This window comes from Leptosomus discolor, chromosome 1, assembly GCF_034619465.1.
Source record: "Leptosomus discolor isolate bLepDis1 chromosome 1, bLepDis1.hap2, whole genome shotgun sequence".
In the NCBI taxonomy this organism is placed as follows: Eukaryota; Metazoa; Chordata; class Aves; order Leptosomiformes; family Leptosomidae; genus Leptosomus; species Leptosomus discolor.
Window position 1 is genome coordinate 87,424 of NC_141391.1, and position 27,554 is coordinate 114,977.

General features: G+C 46.7%; 1 protein-coding gene across 1 annotated transcript; it reads right to left on the reverse strand.

Moving 5' to 3' along the window:
* Positions 1–527: 527 nt before the first annotated feature.
* LCMT2 (leucine carboxyl methyltransferase 2) lies at positions 528–24,577 on the reverse strand. Its single transcript, XM_086475458.1, has 14 exons — positions 24,539–24,577; positions 24,124–24,248; positions 22,563–22,644; positions 22,057–22,228; positions 19,510–19,672; positions 18,885–19,074; positions 18,344–18,451; positions 16,207–16,297; positions 13,755–14,012; positions 12,021–12,251; positions 7,227–7,324; positions 5,000–5,187; positions 4,775–4,910; positions 528–917 (listed from the first exon to the last, which is right to left on the reverse strand). Exons 1-14 carry the CDS (start codon positions 24,575–24,577, stop codon positions 750–752), a joined length of 2,049 nt encoding a protein of 682 aa, XP_086331584.1. The 3' UTR covers positions 528–749.
* Between the last annotated feature and the right edge of the window lie 2,977 nt (positions 24,578–27,554).

The window sequence follows — 27,554 nt, forward strand, 5'->3', positions numbered from 1 at the left end:
CGGGGCTTTCCCCAAAACAAAAACCTCCCTGAACTAATTTGGTCATCCTGTATAAAATACATATAGACAGAGTGTATGTCTCTTCTCAAGAACATCATCCTAGTTTGAACATTGTGCTTAAATACTGTGTTCCAAGCACAGTCTCCTCACCATGGCACTTCCCAGGCACAGAAGAGTTCAAATGTTAGCATGAGGCTACTCCTCTTTCATGATAACGGTATGTCATTAACCTTCCAGGAAACAAGCAAGGGCTACAGCTAGCAGGGTCTGAGCTGCTGGCAACAACAATCAGAGGAGCATGAGTTTGTCATAACTAGACTAGACACGACCTTTTGAAACATTCAGGTATGACCTGTAATACACTTCCTTTCACCTATTTAATTATGCTCAACTGAACATTTCCAATGGCTTTTTGACTCAGTGACTTCACTGTACCTCTGAGTCGGCACTGTGCAAAATCGTGTCCCTTCTGAACACAGCACTGTTCCTCATTTCACCTCTAAGGATTATTGCTGTCACCACAGAGCTACTTTTGAGACACTTTATTTACAGCAACACAAAAAGCATTACAAAGCCCAGAAAGATGAGGTATGCAACGCCTTGTGTCATAACTGTCCCTCCTAATCCCACCTTTACAAATGCACTCTGGATACAAACCTTTGTGGAAACATTTTGCCGCTCGTGGACCTACAAGTGAATAGATCTGTCACCACAGTGCAGTAGCATGGTTCAGTCCTGTGTGGTCCCAGTCAGTGGCTGGTCAGGATGTTGCTGAGGCTCAGCAAGACAGGCTCTGGGTTCAGGTGCGTCCCAAAAGAGAAGCAGTTTCCACCACCACCAATAAGCAGCAACTCCTTCTCATTTGGCAGAAAGACACTACTATGATTATGTAGCATTAATGGCCACTCCAGACGCTCCTAAAAAAGGAAAGGAGATTTTGAACATACAGGACTTCAGCACACATGTACCTCATAAATGCTGTAGAGATTTCACACGGTAGAAAGGTAAGGACAGTTACACTGGGTCCCACCAGAGGGCTTTTAGTCCACTATACCACCCACAAATGTGGGCAAAAATAGATAGCTAGAGAACACAGGAACAAGGAAACCATTATATACTCCTGTAGTATACTCCACCCACCCAACAACTTGGAGTTCAGTGATTTTTAATGAGAGAGAATGTCTTTGTACTCCCTGAACCTTAATGTTTTTTTCTCCCAAGAACTTAGCCAGTCACTTTCTGAATCCATGTAAACTTTTGGCATTCATGTCCTGTGCAAGGAGTTCCAGAGCTTACCTAAGTTTCATACGAAGCACTCTTTTTAAGTGCATTGCCTGCCACCTTCTTCTGATGTCTCCCAGTTCTTAAATCAGAAGAAGCAATGAACAGTCATTCCCTCTTCACCACAAAGGACATAGCCTAATATATACGTATATAACTATATTCATCTGAGGTCCAAGAAACATCTGATTTACAATCTGTGTATCTGACAATCTGAAGAGAAACTTTTTCCTGATGACCTCCAATACTCAAAAGCTCAGGAAAGTGAACCTTGGAGAAACACTCATTGCAGATTAACAGACTGTAGCAGCAACAAAACTGCTGTGTTGGCAATTCAGTTACTGAGGACAGGTTGTAGAGGCTTCCCTTGTAAAATGCTCAGGACAGAAGGCAACTTTTATGAGGGTACCCTCATCTGTATTTTCAGAGAAAGGCGAAGGGATAGCAATTAAGAGAGATATGTCTGCCCACGGTAACTGTTCCATGGCTTTTTCAAGCACAGAGAAAGTTGCCAGCCAATGGTTTTGGTGCTACCACCTTTTAACACATGTACCAAAGCAGTAATACTAATGGCATCCAGTACTGCACAGAAAATCACTGACAATTCCAGTCTTTCAAAACTTGGGACTAACCCACATACACTGTACAGGACTACCAATACTTTAGCACATTACCAGTAGGTTCAAAAGCCTACAGAGTTTTGCTTAAGTCAAAGCAAAGAGCTCATAAGCAAAGGCAGCGATCAATCCATCTGCATCCACTTATTCAATGTAAACAAAAAAGTTCTATTCTTTTAGAAAAAACTTTATTATCACTGTACCCATCCTCATCGCTATCCAACAAGAGTAGCCTATTTTATCTAAAGGATAGTAGGCCACTTGTAACTTCTGCTATAGAGGTTAAAAAACTAAACTACATTTAATCACAGAATCACACAGATTGGTAGGAGTTGGAAGGGACCTCTAGAGATCATCTGGTCCAACTCCCCTGCCAAAGCTGGCTAGCCTAGAGCAGGTCACAGCACACTTCATGCTTTTTGCCCTCCTGAAAATGCTGCAAGGTCAGCCCGATACACACATACTGGCTATTATAAAAAACAGAGCAGTCACAAGGACAGGATCCGTATGTACAGATACCTAAAAAAATCTGTTTCTTTACATAAAAGATAAATAAAACCTTGTCAAGCAACAGAAGCTTTCTCATACAATGGTTTGGGTTCGAAGGGACCTTTAAAGATCATCTGCTCCGGCCCCCCCTGCCACAAGCAGGGACATCTTCAACTAGATCATGTTGCTCAGAGCCTTGTCCAGCCTGACCTTGAGCGTTTCCAGGGATGGGGCATCTACCATCTCTCCAGGCAACATGTGCCAGTGTTTCACCACTCAGCATAGAGAATTTCTTCCTTTTATCTAGTCTGGATCTACTCTCCTTTAGTTTATAACCATTACCCTTTGTCCTATCACTACAGGCCCTACTAAAAAGTCCCTCCCCACCTTTCCTGTAGGCCCCCTTTCAGCACTGTAAGGCCGCTATAAGGTCTCCCCGGAGCCTTCTCTTCTTCAGGCTGAACAACTCCAACGCTCACTCAGTCTGTCGTCACAGGAGAGGTATTCCAAGCCCCTGATCATTTCTGTGGCCCTCTTCTGGACATGCTCCAACAGGTACGTGTCTGTCTTGTACTCCAGGCAGTATTATCACAGATAAGGGCTACTCACAGATTTAGACTAAATTTTGCCCAGACTATGCCAAAATCCTGCTACATGACATCACCTGTATGATTGTTCTTCACTGCATCATAGAACAGAATCACAGAATAGCTGAGGTTGGAAGGGACCTCTGAGTATCATCTAGTCCAACCACCTCTGTTCAAAGCAGGCTCAACTACGGCAGGCTGCTCAGTACCTTGCCCAGTCAGGTTTAGCATATCTCTAATGATGGAGACATCATAGCCTCTCTGAGCAACCTATTCAGTGTTCAATCACTCTTACGGTAAAAAGTTCTCTTGAGTTTCCAGTATTTCCATGCTGTTTTCTTTTGTACTTCAGGCAGCAGCTGTAGCACACAGCAATTTCCACCATGAAGTTTTTAATTAAATTATACCACAGACCTCCATAAAGACTAACCAAGGCTTCTGGTTTGATCCGTTCTCTTCTTCGACAGACATCCTGAAATTGCTATGCTTGTGCCCATTGCAGTTCTGTTCCCCCTGTCCAGAACAGCGTTGGTGGACAAGGGAAAAGCAACTGACGTTATCTACCTTGACTGGTGCAAAGCATTCGACACTGTCCTGAACAACATTCTTGCCTCTATACAGCAGAAACATGGAGTTGATGGATGGACCACTCTGGATCAGGCATTGGCTACATGGTTGTACTCAAAAAGTCACGGTCAACAGCTTGATGTCCAAGTGTAGACCAGTGACAAGTGGCGTTCCTCAAGGGTCAGTATTGGCACCAGTGCTGTTTAACATCTTTGTCAGCGACACGGACAGCAGCATTGAGTTCACCCTCAGCAAGTTTGCTGACGACACCAAGCTGCGTGGTACGGCCGACACGCTGGAGGGAAGGGAGGCCATCCAGAGGGACCTTGACAGGCAGGAGAGGTGGGCCTGTGTGAGCCTCGTGAAGTTCAACAAGGCCAAGTGCAAGGTCCTGCACCTGGGTCAGGGCAATCCCAAGCACAGACAGAGGCTGGGGGATGAGTGGATTGAGAGCAGCCCTGGGGAGAAGGACTTGCGGGTGCTGGTAGATGAAAAACTGAATGTGAGCCAGTAACGTGCACTCGCAGCCTAGAAAGCCAATTGCATCCTGTGCTGCATCAAGAGAACTGAGACCAGCAGGTCAAGGGAGGGGATTCTCCCCCTCTACTCGACACTCTGGTGAGACCCCACCTGCAGTGCTGTGTTCAGCTCTAGGGCCCCCATGAGCTGTGTGGGTCCAGAAGAGGTCCATGAAGATGATCAGGGCTGGAGCACCTCCCCCATGAAGACAGGCTGAGAGTTGGGTTTGTTCAGCCTGGAGAAGAGAAGGGTCCGGGGAGACCTTTCTGCAGCCTTTCAATACTTAAAGGGGGCTTATCAGAAAGACTGAGAGAGACTTTTTACCAGGGCCTGCAGTGACAGGACAAGGGGTAACGATTTTAAACTAAAAAAGGGTCCATTTACATTAGTGGAAGGTGTCGTGCCCATGGCAGGGGGGTTGGAACTAGATGATCTTTAAGGTCCCTTCCAACCGAAACTGTTCTATGATTCTATGAATAGAGCAGCTCTGTGCCCTCCAGTCTTCTGCACACTCAAGACTCTCCCTCTCTTATCATGTTCTCTGGGCTGGTGAAAGCACTTAAAAATTACATTCTACCTCAAACAGTGGATATTTATTCCACTCACAAGTTTGCCTACTTTGCATTCCCTACTCTGTTTCGGGGAATGGCCCTGAAGCTACCACTTTTCTTTACACAACACTGTTTACCCTGAAAGAAAAATTTGAGTACTTACCACATTAATTGTATAGTCCAAGCAGAGACCAGTCATTAAGTCAATGACAGTGATGCCTGGCACAGAGGATGAGTGAAACCACACTCCACCAACAAGCAGAAGTTTTCCATCATGCACGTGTGCGGTATGTGAATACCTGTGGGTTCAAAATCAGATTGAACTCCATTAGTAAGACAGTTAGGTAGCGACAGGCCGAAAATTCATTGCTGAATGACTTCTACTCACCTTGGGACGATAGGAGGGTGTGTATCTACTGTCTGCCACTGAAAGCCATGTTCAAATTCCCTCAGAAAGAAAACTGAACCTAAAGGCTGTTCAGCTGCTCCCAGACCTCCTGCAATTAGCACTCCTCCTTTCCAGCTACAAGCACTGTGAGAGTGACGGCTTTCTGGTACTGGACCCTCAACAGGAATCTAGGAAAACATAAGTCCAAGGCTGAAGTTTGACAAGCTAAGTGACTTCTTCACATCCAGGCTCTTAAACGATCTCTTCTTGTTGCATTTCCTGTGGGATGCAACATTCTTTCCTGCCATAGGATAGGAACAATTGCTGGAGGGGAACAGAGTTAAGCGTGATAGGGAACAATCAAAAAAACCCAACCCATACATGTTCCTCTAGGGATGGCTAAGTAGAAGTGTTTCCATCTACACTATCTCAAATATTTCTCTAGCCCTTGGTATATTTAATATTGTTCAGTCTTTAGAGGGTTTTATTTCTGCACATTTATTAGAGGTAACTTTATTTGCATTCTAGCATGCTGCTTTCCATTCAAGATACGCAGCCGAGAATGACAAGTTTACAAACACATGGACTAACGCAGAGGCCAGCAAAGCAGGTGATCAGTGGCTCAAACCACAGAGCAGGATAAAATGCTGAACTGCAGTACTAATATGCAGAAAGAAAACCTTTAGTGCAAGCACTAAAAGAAGATGAACAGCCCAAAGCCCCCATATCCATATGGAAGTTCAGATTGGACATTAGAAGGTTGTGACCAGTGGTGCTGAGTCCAGCTGGAGGCCTGTAACAAGTGGCGTTCCCCAGGGATCAGTACCAGGTCCAGCCTTATTCAACATATTCATCAATGATCTGGACGAAGGGACAGAGCGCACCCTCAGCAAGTTTGCTGATGACACAAAGCTGGGAGGAGTGGCTGACGCACCGGAAGGCTGTGTTGCCACGAGACCTGGACAGGTGAGAGAGTTGGGTGGAGAGGAACCTAATGACGTTCAACAAGGACAAGTGTAGAGTCCTGCACCTGGGGAGGAACAACCCCATGCACCAGTACAGGCTGGGGGTCGACCTGCTGCAGAGCAGCTTTGAGGAGAAGGACCTGGGAGTCCTGGTAGACAACTGGTGGACCATGAGCCAGCGATGGGCCCTTGTGGCCAAGGCGGCCAATGGTATCCTGGGGAGCATGAAGAAGAGTGTGGCCAGCACATCAAAGGAGGTTCTCCTCCCTCTCTACTCTGCCCTGGTGAGGCCACATCTGGAGTGCTGCGTCCAGTTCTGGGCCCCCCAGTCCAAAAGAGACAGGGAACTGCTGGAGAGAGTCCAGCGGAGGACTACAGGGATGATTAGGGGACTGAAGCATCTCTCTTAGGATGAAAGGCTGAGAGAATTTGGGCTCTTTAGCCTGAAGGAGACTGAGAAAGTACTACATCAATGCTTCCAAGTATCTAAAAGTTGTGTGTCAAGAGAACAGGAGAAGAGAAGGCTGAGAGGGGACCTTATCAATGCTTATCAATATCTAAAGGGTGGGTGTCAAGAGGATGGAGCCAGGCTCTTCCCAGTGGTGCCCAGTGACAGGACAAGAGGCAATGGGCACAAACTGGAGCACAGGAAGTTCCACCTGAACATGAGGAAAAATTTCTTTACCCTGAGGGTGGCAGAGCACTGGCACAGGCTGCCCAGGGAGGTTGTGGAGTCTCCTTCTCTGGAGGTATTCAAAACCCACGTGGATGTGATCCTGTGTGACCTGCTCTAGGTGAACCTGCTTTGGCAAGGGGGTTGGACTAGATGATCTCCAGAGGTCCCTTCCAGCCCCTACCATTCTGTGACTACGAAAAGGTTCTTCACTGAGAAGGTGGTCGGTCACTGGAACAGGCTGGAAGTGGTCATGGCATCAAGCCCATCGGGGTTCAAGGAGTGTCTGGACAATGCTCTTAATCATACGGTTTAGTTTTAGGTAGTTCTGCAAGGAACATGGAGTTGGGGCTCAATGATCCTTATGGGTCCCTTCCAACTTGAGATACTCTCTGACTCCGTAATTCTACGACTCTTAAGGGCAACGAAGATGTTAAAAGGTCTCGAAAGCAAGACTGGGAGATGCATGCTAATGACATCCGCTTCAGTATGGTAATACCACTGTGGTTTAGTTGGGCTTCCAATACAGCAGCAAGCACCTATAAAGTGAAGGCAATTTCTACTCCCCAGGGCCTCCCTAAGCTCTTACCACAGTGCAGGATAGGTGTTGAGTGTGCAGGAAATACCAGTCCCCTAGCACAGGCTCCGTAGCAGAGCGGCCACCATACAGAAACAGGTACTTCTCGCCTACAGAAAAAGACAACCAGGTGAAATGATAAGTTAGAATTTGGCATGCCACAAAAGCAAACATTTCTTTTTGCACAGAAGGGAAGCTGACCAAAGACAGAAATTAATGCAGTCAGGCAGAAGTTTTATACACTATCTATACTAAGACATCCTGCAACCTGATGAACATTTCCAGACTTTAGCAATAAATGCAAGAAATTGTTTCACAGATACAGGAATTACTCTTGTATCTAGACCTTTTATAAGGCACATGGAAGTCTAAATATTTTTACTAAGAAGCTGCATTCTTCATGTTTGTGGTCATTCAGCAGACCCCCATCGTCCACTTATATTAGGTAGTTTCTCAATGTTTAAGGTCTGAATAGAAATCACACACTATAGTCTCAAAACCAAAAGGAGTAAATGTGTATTTTAATATACCTTAATAGACTTAAGGAATTAAAATTTAGGCAATGGAAAGATTGTGCTCATAAAACTAATAAAACTAGAAAATCCTAAGTACATAAGTCATAGCAACACAATGACATCCGTTTATCCCAATAAAATAGATAAATCCTCATAAGACAGCAAGAATGTGTATTTGTTCATACAAAAGAGAGATCATGATAACTTAAGTGTGTAGCAGTTAATCCCGACAAGCATCAAAAAGGAGGTACAAAAGGTGCAAAAGTACTTCAGGTAGATGTCAAGGACATGCATTAACTGCACTATGCCTTGTGAGCTCACTTCATAATGGACTGTGCAAATACCACAAGTGCTGATCACTTACTTCAGCTACAAAGCAAAATCAAGGCAAAAATAAGATGATACAATACAGTCTGACAAAGACAAAAACCAATGCAATATTTATACAATGTTATCTACCCATTTAGCATTTGCTTCTTTGATATCAAACTCTGACTGCAAGGCTGAGCTCTAAACTACATTATGGTATTAATTAAACACTGCTCCACAAATTCAGTCTATGCTCCAGAGTAGACTAACAACTGCTAAACAATTCCCCTGGTGTTCCTCTTCAATAGCTCCCTGCCAGCTAATGGAAAATGAAAACAGCTTAAGAAAGGACCGCTTTCACCTCCTGAATTCCACCAAGTCCCACCACTGACTTACTAACAACTGCTGCTGGTTTTGCCCCTTTGTAAGTGTCCTAGGTTACAGTGTAAGATGTGCCCCAAAAAAAGTATTCCATTACCATCTTCAGGAGCTGTTGAGACCAGGTGGGGCGGTGCTCCCTGCCTCCCCCCCTCTGGACTATCTTCTGTTAATGGGCACAACAATGCCTTATTGCCTGACCCATCGATGATAACTCGCTCCTGGACTATCTCCTGTTAACGGCCCATCAAGGAACTGCCTCACGACTCCCCATCCCATGGTGAGATGCTCCACCCGGGGGGAAGGAGCCAAGCAGTCCATGCTAAATAAAAACTGAGATCTCCAACATCCTAGCAGCCTTCTTCCACTGGATTCCCAGAGGAGTTTTTCCCCCCCACTGGAGTTCCAGAGGACAAGAGCTACCTACCTACCATTGGACCTTCGGAGGAAGACCAGACCCTTTTACAAGATCACTGCTTCAACAGAACTACATCCATCGCTTCAGGAGGACTGCAGCCAGCATCTTATCGGACTGCTACTGCCACCCTAACAGGGTGTCAGGTTGTATTTCTGACTCTGTCAGTGTAAACCAGTGGGTTGTTTTTTTTTTCCCTGCCTTGTGATATATATTATATTATATTATATATATATATTATATATATTATATTATATTGTATATATTATATTGTATATATTATATTATATTATATATATTATACATATTATATATATATAATTTATATATATATAAAGAACTGTTATTCCTATTCCCCATATCTCTGCCTGAAGGCCCGTTAATTTCAAAATTCTAATAATTTGGAGGGAAGGGGGTTGCATTTTCCATTTCAAGGGAGGCTCCTGCCTTTCTCTGCAGACACCTGTCTTTCAAACCAAGACAGTAAGAGTCGGTCCAAAACTAGCATTGTCTCAACCTTTACAGTCAAAATCTTTTACTAGACAAATTTTCAGTGTGCCATTGCAGGGCTTGATTCTAGACCTATTCAGTACTACTGAGTATTTGTCAACTGCTACTAGAAGTGTAACATTTCTTCTGAGGCACTTCCGGATAAAGAGCTAGTGATCCTGCTCCAGAATTAAAATATTATCCTTCGGACAGGAAGTTCTGAAACTTCCTTCTGGTGCGATCAAGCATGAATAACTTTAGCCATAAATGATCTCAAAGAATCTGTCTTCCAGAACAGATCATGTCCCTAGGTTTCAATTCTACTTAACGCTGGGGAATATGTGGTGCACAGAACAGGAAATTCCCATATTTCAAGTGTCAAGAAGAGACCTCAAAGCTTCTTTTCTTTTCTACTTGCAGGCTTGAGTATTGGACCAATACGAACCTCGAGAAGTTCAACAAGGCCAAGTGCAACGTCCTGCACCTGGGTTGGGGCAATCCCCAGTATCAATACAGACTGGCAGATGACTGAATTGATAGCAGCCCTGCAGAGGCGGACTTGGGGATACTAGTAGATGAAAAATTGACATGAGCCGGCAATATGCACTTGTAGCCCAAAAAGCCAATCATATCCTGGGCTGCATAAAAAGTAACGTGGCCAGCAGGTCGAGGGAGGTGAGACCCCACCTGGAGTACTACATTGGGGCCCCCAGCACAAGACAGACATGGATCTGTTAAGAGTGGGTCCAGAGGACGTCCACAAAAATGATCAGAGGGCTGGAACACCTCTCCTATAGGAAATTCTGAAAGAGTTTTAATTGTTCAGCCTGGAGAAGAGAAGGCTCCGGGGACACCTTTCTGCAGCCTTTCAATACTTAAAGGAGGTCTTAAAAGAAACACTGAGAGAGACTTTTTACCAGGGCCTGTAGTGACAGGACAAGGGGTAATGGGTTTAAATTTAAAAAATGTAAATTTAGACTAGATATAAAGAAGAAATTCTTTACTGTAAGGGTGGTGAGGCACTGGCACAGGTTGCCCAGAGCAGCTGTGGCCATCCCCCTCCCTGGAAGTATTCAAGGCCAGGTTGGATGGTGCTTGGAGCAACCTGGTCTAGTGGGAGGTGTCCCGGTCCATGGCAGGGGGGTTGGACTAGATGGTCTTCGAGGTTCCCTTCCAACCCAAACCCTTCCGTAATTCTATGATTTACATAACGGCAGAATAGGATTCTCCATTGTGGTTTTTGTTCCTTTACTGGTAATTCTTAACATTAAGAATTCTTAACATTTGCTTTGCTTTTCTTTAAAGCATCTGTTTATCATTACAAAGCCTCACTCGCTAGCCGTGCTCTGTTACATGCGAAAAAGTTCACCTGCATATCCACAGAGGAGCACAGAGGCAAAACAAGGTGGGGGGACCCAAATATAATATCCTGCCTCAGCTACTTCTAGACCCATCCCAGGAGAGCAATCGAGCCGCAAGAGGCTCACTTCCTCACGCACAAGAGGAGCACAGAGAGGCAGTGGCCAGTCTGCAGGCAAGAGAACCCCCGCTACATGCTTATAGAATCACACAAGCTATCCTGATTCCTCCCGGGGCTGTCCCAGGAGAACTATATCAGCCCTGTTGTCCAGCTGTAAAACCCACCCGAATGAGTGAACAGGAGCAACTCTGTGGAGCACCTTTGAGGGGGTACCGCCTAGGGGTGTGGGACACATTCTAAGATACCGGGGAAGAGCATTTAGGGTTTGCATAAGGGATGCTCAGGAGAGGAGCCAGAAGCAGGAAAGGGGATGGATTTAGGTGATTTGGGGAGGTGCAAACACAGGGAGATAGAGGGATAAAAGGATAAAAAGAGCTAGTCACACGTAAACAGGTTGGGCTGGTCAGTATGCCTGTCTGGCCACATCCTGCACCTTAAACAGGAACAACTAAAAAGGAGTCTCTTCGTTTGTGGGTAGGTGTGTTTGTGAGAGGTGAGCCAACCAAGCTGCAGTTGCGAGTATATATTGTAGCACTTTCAAAAATGCATGATGAGCTTTTTTTGGCAGTATACAATCTCATATCTATTTTGATTCCTGCCCTGCATCTAGAACACCCACAAGATTGCAGCTCATCTGTAATAAAAGTCATTATCACAAGGTATATGTCGTATAGGTTCTGTAACGAATGGACCATGCATTAATCACATAGATAACTGAAATCCTGCTCAACTGTTGGATCGACCAGCTCGGTTGCTCAGTTCAGGAAATTCAGCCGAGACTGCTCAGTCTTTCCCTTTTCTCGGATTTAGTAAAGCCTTTCACAAACACTTTTGGACTTGACAAACAAAGAAGGCACAACAAGAACTGCGTAGATGCGGTAAGAAAAATACATTCAAACAAAGTTTAAGCCTCAAGTCCTTAAGCCCAGGGGAAAAAAAAAATCACCACTGGAACAAGATCTTTATGGAACGTAATTGGATTCTGTAACGTGGCGACGAATCTATCAAGATCATATTCCTTCCAAAACGTTCAGCAAAAAGCTCTTGTTTCAGATAACAGAATACAACGTTCCAACATTAACTGTATAGACTGTACTACATAAAAAGTAAGGTTATATCATGACGATTTGCCTTTTAGACCTCACAGGACTGTCCCACGTATTCTGCAATTGGGGAACCTGCATACCTATGACCATTTCCACTCTTTACAGGCTTTTTACCTTTGAATATTACTTCAGTTGCACTGTGTCTCCAACGCAAAGCAGCTGGTTCAGCAGCAGGCTGCGGGCCTACAGGCTCCACTATGACGTCATCTGGGTCCGAGGCATTACAGGTTTCAGGGAACTTTAGCCGCAACATTCCCAAGCCTGCACTTGAAGGGGATGTTCGTCCTCCTACCACCAGGGCCAGACTGCTCGAGAGACATGACACAGTATGGTACAACCGCTCATCTGTAGAGATGGAAAACATCACAGTTCACACCCATCTTTCCCCCATGAAATTTATAGAATCATACAATCATTTAGGTTGGACGAGACCCTTAAGATCATAGAGTCCAACCATAAACCTAACATTACCAAGGCCACCACTAGACTATGTCACTAAGCACCACATCTACGTGTCTTTTAAATACCTCCAGGGATGGTGACTCCACCGCTGCCCTGGGCAGCCTCTTCCAATGCTCAGTAACCTTTTTGGTGAAGAAATTTTTCCTAATATCCAATTTAAACCTCCCCTGGCACAGCTTGAGGCCACTTCTTCTCACCCTATCACTTGTCACTTGGGAGGACAGACCTAGCCCCACCTCACCACAGCCTCCTCTCAGGCAGCTGTAGGGAGCGATCAGGTCTCCCCTCAGCCTCCTCTTCTCCAGGCTGAATACCCCCACTTCCCTCAGCCGCTCCTCACAGACCTGCTCTCCAGACCCTTCACCAGCTTCACTGCCCTTCTCTGGACTCACTCCAGCACCTCAATGTCCTTCTTGCAGGGAGGGGCCCAAAACTGCACCCACCATTTGAGGGGCGGCCTCACCAGTGCCCAGTACAGGGGCACGATCGCCTCCCTGCTCCTGCTGGCCACACCATGGCTGACACAGGCCAGGATGCCGTTGGCCTTCTTGGCCACCTGGGCACGCTGACGGCTCATGTTCAGCCGGCTGTCGACCAACACCCCTGGGTCCTTTCCTGCCAGGCACCTTTCCAGTCACTCTTCCCCAAGCCTGTAGCGTTGCAAGGGGTTGTTATATGGTTTGGGCTGGAAGGGACATTAAAGATCATTAGTTCCAACTGCCCCTGCCATGGGCAGGGACACCTCCCACCAGACCAGGTTGCTCCGGGCCCCGTCCAACCTGGCCTTGAACACTTCCAGGGAGGGGGGCATCCTCAGCTCCTCTGGGCAACCTTTTCCAGTGCCTCACCAGCCTCACAGGAAAGAACTTCTTCCTAATATCCAATCTAAATCTACCCTCTTTCACTTTGAAACCATTACACCTCGTCCTATCACCACGCTCCCTGATCAAGAGTCCCTCCCCACCTCTCCTGCAGGCCCCCTTTCAGCACTGGAAGGCCGCTATAAGTTCTCCCCGGACCCTTCTCTTCTCCAGGCTGAACAAACCCAACTCTCTCAGCCTGTCCTCACAGGGGAGCTGCTCCAGCCCCCGATCATCTTCATGGCCCTCCTCTGGACCCACTCGAGCAGCTCCTTGTCTTTCTTGTGCTGGGGGCCCCAGAGCTGAACGCAGCACTGTAGGTGGCGTCTCACCAGGGCAGAGTAGAGGGGAAGAATCACCTCCCTTGGCCTGCTGGCCACACAGGATCCGCACTTAGCATTCAGAACCTTCGGATCTCTTTGACCCTCAGTGTAATTGCACTGTGACATCACTTTTCCATGAGACACTGTCACACTGTTTGCACAAAACTGTCTTCCCTAGACTTGCCATCGGTATGAGAACTCACCCCATCTTTCATTGGGATTTTCCTTTTTCACACAGACTGCTTTCCAGTAGCCTGCGCACTTAGTTAGCACATGAAAATTTCTCATGCGGCAGTGCTGTCCATCCTCCTCCCCAAAGCCTCCAGTGGTGAGAATCACATTGGGTTTTATAAGAACAGAGCGGTGACCATAACGTCTCAGGCCAGAAATTTCAGACTGCATTGCACACACTGTTGCAGTGATATTCCCAGCCACCCTGATGGGACCATCACGATGAGGAACTGTAAGCCAAAGAGAACCAAAGAACTTATGCACAAACAAGAACCAAGGACTACATATTAATCGAGAGATTAAGTAAGTCTGTTCAGCTTTTCAAGCAGAAAAAATTATGAAGCAAGTTGACAGAGCACACAGACAATCTGACACGCCCCAGAAATCAAGCTGTAGTGGTTCAAACTACCACTGTGCCAACTTTCAACTTCTGCTTACCACTCCCTCAGCTCCTGACAGAGTTCTGCAACAGCTTCAATGGGGTGGAGGTAAGACTGGCTAGGAGACTGCAGTGTCCTAAACTGCTGTAGCAAGACAGGAATCGCTGCAACACCTTCAAAAGGAGTGCCTTTCTGATGAAGACAGTATTTGGCTACTTGAATAGCAAAGAACAGCAGGAAAAGGACAAACACCTGGAAGCTGGGTTTCAAAGCTTCTTGCTAGATTTTGATCCTGCCTTCACAAAAGCATTGAAATAAAGTTCTAAAGCATGAAGAATAATCTCTGCTAATTCCAATGGTCCTACTATAAGAGAATATTTTCAGTTATCCAAGTATCTTCTCTCTAAATACTACATCCCTTAGTATGAAACAAGCTTTCAACACAGGCCTCTAACTCACCTATGCATTGTACAAATTGCTTTCTTTAATCTGCTCTGAATTTGCGTCTTCTTTGTTTTAATCAAGTGTCTTATTCTTGTGATATGAGAGGTGATGAGGTGAAGGAGAAGCAGCTCTCAGTCTGTTCTTTGTATGCCATATCCAGAAAAACTGGCTGTACTAAATGTTGTTCCGTACAAGACGCTACTTCCTATTGTTCGATGAAGTAAAAAATCTCATCTCCTAGGGCTTAAATGTCTTTCTACAGGTGGACCTTTTTAAGACCAACAGGGTTTTTTTCATTGCAGAGAATATACTTACCATGCCCTGTTTGGAAGATTTAGTACTTGCACTCTCTTGAACAGGGACCCAAATCTATTTGAGAGGATAGCTGGGGGCACATACTGGCATTTGAGACATACCTTTTGCCATTCCCAGTAAAAAATTACCTAAGCACAGACAATTTACCGGACTTTGAAGGCTCTTGCTATCAGTTTCAAATACAACAGACACAGCAGCAGAAAGACCCTATTCCTGTCCCTAACGAATTAAGTGTCTTCACTGTATTAATGGCAGTTAAGCAAACATCAGATTATTTTTTTTAACCTAAGGATAGGTCCTACGTGTTTAGGGGCCTTTAAGATAAGGACCAGTGACAATCAGACAGTATATTTAACCACACCCACATTCACTTAGCTTCGATTTCACTTCATGTTTTCAGATCTAATCAAGACACAACACAATGGGTTCAGTGGCCTTGTTGGCTTAAGGAATGCCATCCTGCCCTATCCTTTTCCAGCTGCTTTTCCTGCTCCCTAGAACACAGATTTCAACTTTCAGTTGCAGACCCAACTACTTGTGGTGCTATACTGTGAACAAGACTAGTGATGTGAAACAGGTTAAAAACAACCTTCTGCTTTCCAACCTCAAAAAGGAAGCAAGCAGTCAAAAGAGGAATTTCTTGGACTGATACTGCTGCCAAGTCCTTTTTATCACGGAAACAAAGTCTTGGCCTTTGTTTTTCCCCAGCTGTACCACTTTTCTGCCATCTAAAAAAAGCGATGTACAGATTTAACAGCATTTCAGAAACAGACATACTACATGTACAATTCCACCCACGGGGGATAACAAAGCAAAACACAAACTTCATGACACACTCCTTAGTGCTCTCCTGGACAATACTTTGATAGTGCAGTAAGTAAAACATAACAACCTTTTGTTGGGAGCTGGAAGGACAGAGTGGCTCAGAGCGCCACATATGGAGGCAAGTGGAAATAAATTGAAGAAGGAGAGTCTGTGGGAACCCAAAAATACGAGGAGGAACAGGGTAGACTGGCATTGCAGCCACGCACTGGAGGACCCCATGTATAAACAGAAGGAAGAGCTGTTGAGACTGGAAGGTTCAATAAACTGAAAGAATGAAACTGATCACAACCACCAGAGTCAGGACGTGGCCCTGGCCTCGTAATGGACAGCAGAGAAATGGATAAAGCTACTCAAATGGCAGCATCTCATCTGCTCCTTCCAGGGTTTTACCGTCTCCTGAAATCTCTGACAGAAGCCTGCACGAGAGAAAAGAATACTATGAAAACTAGTCAGTATGTACCTGTCATACTGGATAACAATGGAGTCCAGGAAGGTTCCATCCCCTTTGATGCAGTCAAGACAAAGTAATGGGAACATTTCAGATGCCATTCCTGTAGCACGCCCAAATTAAAAAAACAAAAACAAACAATCCCCTTCAAAATCTTAAAGCAAGCAGTAGTAAGGATCTCAGAATGGCCAGGGTGATCAAATCAAAGGCCAGCCTAGCCTAGCACCGTTTCCAACAGCGGCCAACTCAGAAGACTAAAGTTGAATCTGAGAAAGAGAAAACATGTAAATATCTTCCTCATCCCAACCTTCAAAAGTTTACAGATCAGGGATTTTCTAAGCAAGAAGCTGTGTCTTTGTACTGAACAATCTTTGATGGATTTCTCATCCATGAGCCTATCTAGTTGCTCTTTGAACTCGCCTAAGCTTTTATCATCTGTAACACGCTGTGCAAGGAGTTCCATAGCTTAATTGTACGTTGCATGAGGAACTTTTGCTTTTTGGAATCAGCTTCCCTTTATGCTTCCCAGTTCTGATCACATAAAAGAGTGAGGGCTGTATACCAGAGGGATTAAGGCTTCTTAAAGGTCATGGAATATAACTGACCCCAAAGAAATCACAAATGTTCAAAGGTGCAACATGGTCTCTGCTGGCTGGTAACACATAAATACGATTTCCAGCCTGGCCTTGGAATCACTGAGAGGCAGAAGCACAAGCAAGACAACTGTACAGGAAGTCAGCAGCAATACTAGAGTCCACCCTGGCTTTTATGGACATCAGGGAATTGAGTATGCTCACTCCCATGGGGCGGGACATATTCAGCCAACTACACGACTAGAAGGCATAAACGCGCATTTAAAAGGCTCAAGAAACCACAACACTGGCATCATGGCCTCAACTTCTACCAGAAGTAAAAAGCATCTTTTGAAAACTGATATCCAAAAATTAAAGTAAATACTAAAAATGAAAGAATCCACTACTTGTCCCTAGCCAAATTATTCTAAAAATTAGTCACCCTCAACACTAAGTGTGTATTTTACATTTCTTATCTAATTCAATCAAGCTTGCTTCCAGTAAGACCTGGATCTTACTTTATCTTTATCTCAAAGGCTAATTGTAGAGCCCTCTGTTATCACATATCTTACTCCTATGCACATTTTTCAGCTTGCACTTGTGTACACGTTAACCTCCTCTACAAGGAAAACAGTAAAAAGCCTTTACTTTCTCACTGTATGAACAATTGCCTCGATCTACAACAGTTCTTGTAGACATTTCTATACCACTTTGCAAATCTGCCAAGACCTTTCAGTCATTACTTTTGCATTCATGTAGAGAAGCAGATCCTGCACGTCGGCAAAATAAATGCAGGCACATTAAATGGTTTTCATACTGCAGGCTGGTAGACTTCTAGAGAGAAAGATAAACAGAAAACCACAAAAAGCAAAATGGAAACTTCCAGTAAGTATCCTACAGGATATTTATGTCAAAGTTACTCAGTATCTTTGACTTATCTGCTCTTCTAGACTTCAAATAGCCGCAAACTTTGCCAGCAGCTAACATAAAAAGGTCAAAGAATACGGTCACAGTTAAATTTCAATCGTTAATGTAGGAATGGCTGTACAAAGTCAGACCAAAAAATATCTGAAACTAGTAACCTGTATCCAACAATAACAAACAGTAATAGCCTACAGAAATGCAAGAGAGCAGGACAAGTGCATCTACTTCCCCCAGGAATGCTCGCAACCATTTGCAGTCAGGAACCTCACATCAGGTGTATTTTTACAGATTCAGTAATCCTCAGTGGATTTCTTTTTCATTAAAATAATTGCCCCTTGAACCCATGCAAACTTTTAGCATCTACAACATCTTTCATGCCACCAGCTGGTTTGCCGTGCTGTCTCCCTGACAGACCGGCCACTAAGGAAGGAACAAGAAGCTTTTCTAACACCAGAGAGACTCTTCTTCCAAGGCTACTTGCCCCAGCTTCACACAGAGCTTCCTGCAGAAGCTAAACTTGATTCAAGATCCTTTCTGCCTACATGAACACCTACGCCTCAGCAGCTCTGGTACAAAACTGTGACCGTAAGAAATGGCACGCACCTTATCATATCAAAGCCTGGTCATTGGTGTTCAGAATAAAGGAGGGTTACCTCATATTCATCAAAAGGCTCCAGAGCCTGCACTCTTTGCTGCTCATCTTCTGGAGTAAAACAGGTGAAAAACTCATTCATATCCATGACACGGCACTCAGTCCAGCCCTAAAACAGAAATCCCTCAAAACTAACAACTCTGGAAGGACAGAGACTCACCTCCCACAAGAAAACGAAGACCCTCAATTAAACACCTGCACAAGCCTGTAAGGCTGTCTAGCTGGAACAGCAGGAGCCCAGAATCTGGTGAGGATAGATCTCTTACCTGTAAAGCTCTTAAGAAGTTATTTAAGAATTTATTATATCAAAAGTCTCTGAGGAACCCATCTTGTGTTAATCCCATGCCAGAAAGTAGGCTGCAAGTTGGTTGAAAGATCGTCAAATGACTAGTCATGCTACTAGACAAAGCAGCGTCTCAGCCTCGGCCTTGTCTGCTCCAACCCGTCACTGACACAGCTGATAACTTCCAAAATTATTTAATGTTACAATCTATCCCAGGTAAATCATGCCTCATGTGTGCCCTGGAGCTGCAGGTACTTACCTTTTCAAAAAAGCGCCTCTGCTGTGCCTCACAATCAGGGTACTGTGCCAAAGAATGAAGGGCAGAGTTCAGCTGGCTAAAATGCTGCTGCATGACATGTCCAAAGGGGTCTTCTGGGTGCACCTGCTCATACAGCAGAAAGCATGCCTGAGAGAAATGCTCTGCTGCCCACTGAATCAAGGCATCTGACCTGTCAGGTAGATTGTGCATAAGAAATGAAATAATTGAGGGCCTATCTTTCATATGGCAGAAGCAATACATCTTCCTGCAACACCATAAAGCACGCTATTAAGGCATCCTGACAGAGGTAATACCTAAAAGAGAATCCTGTGCTGGGGTCTTACGAACATCTCCTCCCCCATCTGTGCAGAGAATTCAGGGGACGAGACGAATAAAAAAATCACTCATCCGAGGTTTTTGTTCTTTTTTTCCTCACTTTTAGGATGTCACGTGGACATCAATTACCCCACCAAAATTATGATGTAAGGAGCTGTTTGGGACTTCCACAGAACTCCTGAGGCTTTAGTTACAAGGCAGCAGGTCTCCCAGTCCCAGGTGACGTACACACAAAGCAGCTTGTTTTATTCATTGTGCCACCTGGCTAACAGAGGACAACTCAACTGACCTGCTATTTTCCATGTAGGTGAGCACCACCTCTGCGACGAAGAGGGTGGGGACTCCATTGTCCAGTCCTGCTTCCTCCAGGGCTCTCTCCAGCTCAGACAGCTCCGACAAGTCCACTCCTAGTAATTTATAATCCTCTCCAGAAAGCGTCATGGCGCCTGGGAGACAAAAATGATACAATCTCACCACAGTGCTGATGTAATACAGAGACCAAAAGGGACAAACAGGAAAATCAACTCCACAGGCAACCACTCACAAGGCTGCGCCCATCAATTCAATTTCTTTGGGACATGTACAAGAAAATCCCCATCACTAAATGAACCATAAAGGGATAGTGTCAAAGAGCGATCCATTAAACGCAGATCTAAAACTCCATTACTCCTAATGCAAATTTCACCTACAGATTTCTCACAGAATCATCACATTTACTATAACAACAAAACCTTATAATATTTACTTTAACAACATTTTTATAGAACCACTATAATTCAGAATCAAATCTTAAGGGCTTTCCTTTATAGACCTTTCAGTTTAGGCTAAGAAAGTACCAACACTTTAAAAGAATTTGAACGGTTTGCCTCACAACCATAAAACCAGTCTCAAGGTTTTGGGGATTTGTTTGTTTGCTTTTCAAACAGATTTCACTGCTGTAGAATGGCACTGAATCCTGAACCAGCACATGCTAGTTCTCTGCAAACACCAGGACTAGTCTCACAGATCACCGTTCTCAGAAGTAAGTTCCAATTTATCATTTGCAAGCATGACCGGGGCATACCGCTGTACTCCAGAAGAATATCATAAGCTATAGCTTGTTGACCTGTTTCATCCAAAACCAAACATAAACAAAGCAAACAGCAAAGTACCTTTAGAAATCAACTATTCCATGTCTCCGTACCAGTGCAACCCAACAACTATATCTGTCCTGAGAACCGTTAATCTACAGCATTCTCAAAGGCATCACATTACCGGAGGCAAAATGGCCTCCTTCAGAAGCCCATCCCCATGTTCCCTCCTAATTTCTTCTAACAACTAACTTGTCTGTCCATCACTCACTGCCCCCGGGACACAGAGAATAGGGTATTCCCAACTCTTTCAGCACCTGCCTTTTTGCTGAAGTACCTGAAGGTTATCGGTATGGACAGAATTCTTGGCCACAGGACACTGCCAATACTGAAAATGTGACTGGATTAAAGAGGAAACGGAACAAGCTCATGGAACAACTACTCACTGAGACTTGTTCAGCTGCTCATGGGAGCCAGGGACTTGTGGTCTGCACCTAGCTCTGCAGCTGTCTTCTATCTGTATTTAAAAAAAGTCAGGTCACATAACGACTAACGTTTTATTACAGTCAAGACACCTAAGAGTCCTACCTTCTCTCCTACTCACAAAGCCCATAAATCATAGTAAAATTTAGGCTGAAAGGGGCCTTTGAGGGTCATCTAGTCCAACTCCTTGCTCACAGCAGTTACCTGTATCAGGTTGCTCAAGGCTTTGTCCAGTCAAGCTCTAACTATCTCCAAGGCTGGAGATTCCACCACCTTTCTGAGCAATCCTCTCCTTTTTAACTAGTCACATGGCAGGAAAAAATAATTTAAAAATTCCATTCTACGTAACCGGAACGTCCTTTGTTGCAACTTGCAACCATTGCCCCGTGGCTGTTTGCTTCACGCCTCCAAGAAAAGTCCAGCTTCCTTTCCTACACTGTCCCATTAGGCAGTCAATGACTGCAGTTAAGGCCCACCTCCCTCCCTCCCATCCTCCTCTGAAGGCTGAACAAACCCAGTTCTCTCAGCCTCCCCTCCTACGTCATGTGCTCCACCACTTTATGAGTCTCGTGACCTCTCAGTGGACACGCTGCAGTTTGCCATTATTCCTTGTGCTACTGAGCCCAAAGCTGGACACAGCACTGCAGGAAGCGTACAGAAAGAAACTGAACTTGGTCCGACACAATCCGCTCCTGACAAACCCGTTCTGGCAGACATACATCATCGTGTTATCACCCAATGTTTACGAATGATGTCTTTGTCCCAAAATTTTTCTGAATATGAGCAGCCTTCCAGCACTTGAAGGGAGCCTACAGGAAAGGTGGGGAGGGACTCTTGATCAGGGAGGGTAGTGATAGGACGAGGGGTAATGGTTGCAAGCTGAAAGAGGGGAGATTTAGATTAGATATTAGGAAGAAGTTCTCCACTGCGATGATGGTGAGGCACTGGCACAGGTTGCCCAGAGCAGCTGTGGCTGCCCCCTCCCTGGAAGGGTTCAAGGCCAGGTTGGATGGGGCTTGGAGCAACCTGGTCTGGTGGAAGGTGTCCCTGCCTGTGGCAGGGGGTTGGACTAGATGGTCTTCCAGATCCCTTCTCACCCAAACCATTCTATGATTCTATGATTTATCTGTTCCAAAGTTTTTCTGAAAATGAGCACGCCTTTCATCTACAGCTTTGTAGTTCCTCTACCATCATATCTCACTTTTTAAAGGCTGAACCTATGTTTGCTTCTTCTAAACATTTAGCATCTAGAAAACCTTCCCCAAATACCATACCTAATCTTTCCCCTCCGGTATCTCCCACCAGTGCCAACAACTCTTTCGTTCTCCTGATCAGAGTAGCTTTTTGGCATGCCACATTCGGGAAATCCACCTCATACACGACAGTGTGATGCAGAAGACCTATGTCCTTCAAACGGAAGTATAAGGAGTCAAACCCAGCACCTAAAGACAGGATCTGCAGAGACAGCATCAGAAAAAGTTATACTCAACTGTGGCAGCGTCCTGAGCATCTAGGTGTGAAAATCATTCAGTAACATCAGCTGTGGAACGACAAAATCAGGCAATTTCCTGCCTGCAAGAGGCAGAAGAATTTTGTGTATGTATTGCCCCCTCCCAGACACTTCTGCCAAAGTGAAAATGGACAGCCACAGTAGTGCCAGTCAGATTCTCTGTGCTCTTCCGAGAAAGCATCAGAACAGATGCACCAATAAGCTACTTGACAAGACGGCAAAAAGACTTTTCACACACCTAGTGGAAACTGCCAGTACAGCCAGACAAAGAAAATGCACCTGTGTCCTAGGACGGCTTTGGGTCTTCAGCAGGAAGTCTTGAACACAGTGATCTACAGCACGGGCGCGGATGTAATAACCCCTGCGGAAGGAAAGTCAGTTGTAATCACTGTCCAGGAACTCTATTTCTCCAACACTGACATCCTCCATTTCAAAAAACTCATTCTTTTTCTCTCTCAGCTTCTACCTAATAACCCCACATTTACAGACCTGCACTGGGAGACGTCCGACAAATCTGTTGTACCTAGAGCTTGTTAACAAATACACATCTCCTGTATTCAGTGGGTGTATTAACCAACAAGACTATGGATAGCCAAGAGAAACTGTACAGATACCCTAACCGGACCTGTTCCATTTTGCATAAATAAACATTCACTGCATGAAAAACTATGAACCCAGACAGTTAGGATGCTCCCCTGCAACGTGGGTGGCCAACACCTGAGTTCTTGCCCCAAATCACACGCCATAACAATACGGAATCAATTCCTTTACTTACAAGGGACTATTGGGTATAACAAAATGAATGACAGTGTGTGCAAATGCAGCGAGAGTGGAACAAAAAAAGGAAGAGAAACAAAGTCAGGAAAGGAATTTCATGCTCTGTTTTTTGAATGAATGGAAATAAGTAACTCTAGCTCCTGGAATGGGTTTACCATTTGCCTAGTCTGGCCGGGACTAGTGCCTCTTTCTCCTTGGCATTCTCTTTTAGTTAGTTTCATCATGTCCCCACTAGGCTTATCAGTTCCTATCACTCCCTTTAACAAGCATGTTATCATGCTTCACAGGGACTAAAGACTTCACCAGATAGTGTACGATGTCCCAGAATTTGTGATGGCAGCCTCGACAGCTGCAACACATAACTCTTTCTATTAATTTACATTGGCTTGCCGACAAGTCAATACAGGCTCAGCTTCCTCACCTGATGAGCAACACTTGTCTTTGCAGGCCTGCAAGCTTCTGCTCAAATACCACTTTTTTCTTTTCCCCCTGAATGAAACTCCTTTGGCAATTCACAGTCATTTTGATTGTGTAAACTCCATTAACATATCAGCACAGAACCCTCTACACTTACGCGTTAAAGTATTTGTGCTTGCGTCCTGCAAAGCTCCAGAGAAGACCTACTGCCCAGACACCATGGGTTCCAAAGAGAATAGCGTTCCCCTGAGCCACCAAATACCTTACCGGAACTGTAATGTCCTTGAGAATTAATGAGAAAACTACTGACGTGCTAACGTTTTTAGCATATTAGTTTTCAAAACTGATCTAAAGTAGCCTTCAGCAGCATTGAACACTGGAGCTAGGAACCAGTCCAGGGAGATATTTTACTCAGGACAAAGCTTTCAACTTTTGCCCACCAGCCACGTAAAATTGTACTCACTGCCTAAAAAGGGCGCATTGCTGAGAGACAGCGCTCTGCCAGCTGCCGCTCTGTCACCACGCATACCTTCAACACGCGTGCCCTGCACGGCAGCCACAACCGAGGGGGCTGGGGCACCGCGAGGGCCCCTCGCCAGCCCGAGGGAGGCGGCTGCCGAGGGCCCCGCGCGCGCCGGCTCCTCACCGGTGCACAAGCGGGGATCGCCGCCGCCGTCGCCCCACCAGGAGCCGCAGGAACCGGTCCCGAATGTAGCCCCGCGCCGCCGCCGAGCACTTGCTGACGGCGCTGCTGCCGCCGGTGCCCTGGACCTGCGGAACAAGGACACAGCGCTGGCGCAAGGCCGCGGAGCCGGCGCTTCCGACCGACACCGCGGGCCGGGAGGCGCCCCGGCCTACCGGGGCCGGACGGCGGGGCCGGCAGCGCCAAGGGGGCCCCGAGGGGAGAAGGGCAGCTCCCGCCGGCGCCGCCGAACCCCGTTCACGTCCCAGCCTCCTCGCCACGCGTTCGCCTCCCCTCGTCCCCCGAGGCCAGTCCAGGCCCCGCCGCCCGGGCCGGGGTCCCCCGCGCGGAGGGGCGGCGGCGGCCGAGGATCACTCACGGCGGCGGGGCGCGGGGTGCCGGGACGGCCGCGGCCCATCCTGCGCGCACGGCCGCGCCGCAGCCACCGGAAGCGCGAGGGCACCGCCGGGCGCAGGCAGTGACGCGCGGCGGGCGGCGCCCGGCCGGGAGCGTCGGGAGCGGGGAGCTGCCCGTGGAGCGCGCCCCCTGGCGGGCCCGCCCGCCCCAGTGCCGCCCCCGCCCCCTCCCACGGGCGAGTGGCCTGGACGGGCCGCCCCAGGGAGGGGATCCGGCCCGGCCGCCACTGGAGTCCCGGCCCCGGGGTCCCGGCCCGGCCGCCCCCCTCCCAGCGCGGCTGCCGCGGCACCCGGCAGACCCGCCAGCGCAGGCCCGGGCCCGGGCCCGGTAGCGCAGGGGGTCAGGAGCACGTCGCCGCGGCAACGGGCAGCCTCTGCGCGGTAAGCGGAGGGGCGGGAGGAGAAGCGCTGCGTCAGGAGCGGGGTGCGAAGCTGCCTAGAGGGTGCGGGGCATCTCCGCGGAGCAGGCCGCGGGGTTCCCCCGAGCAGGGTGCCCGTCTGCCAGGCAGAGTGCAGAGCTCCCCGGGACATGATGCGGACTTCCCTGGCGGGGTGCAGAGCTCAGTGGAGGGGTGCAGAACTCTGTGCAGCAGGACCCACAGTAGTTCTGCCCATGCTCTGTTCCCTGTGCTGCAGTTCAGAGCAGAGCTGGCATTGGTGACTGCGTGTGTTTTGGGACATGGCTTCCTGGGGTTCACAAGCTGACAGTGTTGAGGATATACAGGCAGGGCCGTGGGAGTATCTGTGGGAGAGGAGGTGAATGTTCCATGTTATTTCTCTTTGGGATTTGTACTAGGAGTTGTAGAGGAGCCATGGTAGCCTGAGCTCTGTAAGATGCCACAAGCACTACGCTTACTGTCCTATGCAGTGTCTGTGCACATTTTGCACTCCACAAATTAGCATATTGTGCATTGAAGAGGTTACAACCTCAAAATGTCACTTTTATAGAGAATGGTCAGTGTGCATATTTCTAACTGGGACCCATAAAGCTCCATCCTCAGCCCAGTGCTAGCTTTTTATCAACAACCACATGAGAACTTTTCTCTGAGGTGTATTTCGTTAGTGCTGCCTTTTAGGTGATTCCTGGCATACCTGAAGTAGCTAGTCCTAGCTGCTGCAGTTACAGCCCAGGATACAGTACATTATGGTAGCTCCTGTATTTCTCTTTGTATTCTAGATGTGTGCACAGTTTCTGCAGAGATCAAGGTTTCTTTTTCCTCCAGGTTCCCTTTTCCTAGCTGTTCACCATTTTGTTGATTGTGTCACATCTCTGGGATCTGGAAATGACATTTTGATGTAGCTACAGGTGAAGACTTACAGGGAATGCTAGCCTATCCTGCTGGCACTTCACATCCTGCAGGATTTCCAATTATACTAACATCCTGAGAACGATGATGGAAGAAAGCACATGGCAGCAAGTTGGGGAGTGGCCACCAAGCTCACTGCGTTCAGCCGTCCCAGAAGGTCCTTTCCAGTCCTACGTGACTATTACCATAACAGTCTTCTGTGCAAACTCTGTGACCTGACACTGAGACATGAACTGGGCATCTTGGGTTTAACGCAAGAACACAGACCCAAGTAGTTTGGGGGGGGACAGCACTGGGAGGTTACTTTCCTGTCCTTGGTACAAGGCACTGTGTGTGTGCTCTGGGAAGGGAGTCTGTATCAGATTTCCTTGGTAAAGGATGAGAAGGTGGTGTGCAGCCATTCTTGGGTCTGCATGTCCAATCCCTAGCTGTCAGAGATATAAAATCCTGTCATCACTCCTAATTTATCATCTCTAGTTTAGAAGCAGATGGGATTTTTGCTTCTACGTCCTTCTCTACTTTGAAAGGATGTTTTGGTGCCCGATTGCTGTAGTAGCTAGAAGTCTCCTCCAGATTTCTAGTGGCATGTATTAGTGGCCAATTTATATCCATTTATTCTTGATTCACAGTTAGTCTTAATCTGAAATTGTCCCTTTACCTTTCTGGCACTGACGCCAAGTGTACAAGCAAACAGATTCATCACCCCTTGGTCTGTGTTTTGCCAGACTAAGGCTAGCTAAGCAAGTTCTGCTAGTGGGAAGTGGAAAGCTTTTCACCACGTTTCTGAGATGGAGTGGATGCTGTGTGCGGAGGGTATGCTGCCATAGACCTGGCACTCCCCTTTCCCCGGTGTGCATGGGCAACCTTCGCCTGCCTGATCTCTCCTCCTGCTCCTCTGAGGATTCCCCTGTGCTCCTCTGAGGATTCCCCTGGGGCTCTGCATGACATTCAAACCGTGTGAGGAATGCACAGCTCACCCCAAATAACAGAAAACACATAGCAGAGCAGCACAGGCATTCAGGGGCCCCATGCTGAGGAGAGAGGGGAGTACGTAATGAAAAGCATTTGCTGCAGCAGCTATCTATAGCCTTTTGTGTTTGGGAGGGGGCAAGGGACAGGCGTGGCCCTGCCTGCCTGACCTCAGAGCTGACGTCAGAGAACTCCACATGAATAGCAGAGAGTGCTCCAGAGAGAGAAGCACAGTCAGGCTACCCAGTGTGGAAGGTGAGACACCAGCACCACTAAACGAGATAAAATGGGAGGTAGTGTTCCCACAGAAGGGCACTCTGTATCCACAGTATGCGGCTGCAGGAATGGAGCATGTCTCACCCCAGTGGAATGGGGCCCCTGTAGGAGGATGAGACCAGCTTCAGTAAGATCCAGAATGCAGCTCTTCCCAAGAGGAGAGGACTGCCTCTGCCGAACTCGGAGCAATAGAGTAAAGCAAGCACCAACTGGAACTGGAAGGGAAGCACAACAAGCTCTTCTCACCTTTGTCCCAGCTCCCAGCTCTGCTTGAGGTGGCATTGTACTAGGGAGAGTGGCACTCTGGGCTTGTCCTGCATCCTTGAATCCTGCATCCCTATTGCAAGAGCTGCTACTTCCTTCCCTCCCCCTTAGTTTGATTAATATTTCCTTCCATCTTTTCTGCTTACTCACCAGGTCATGTTGC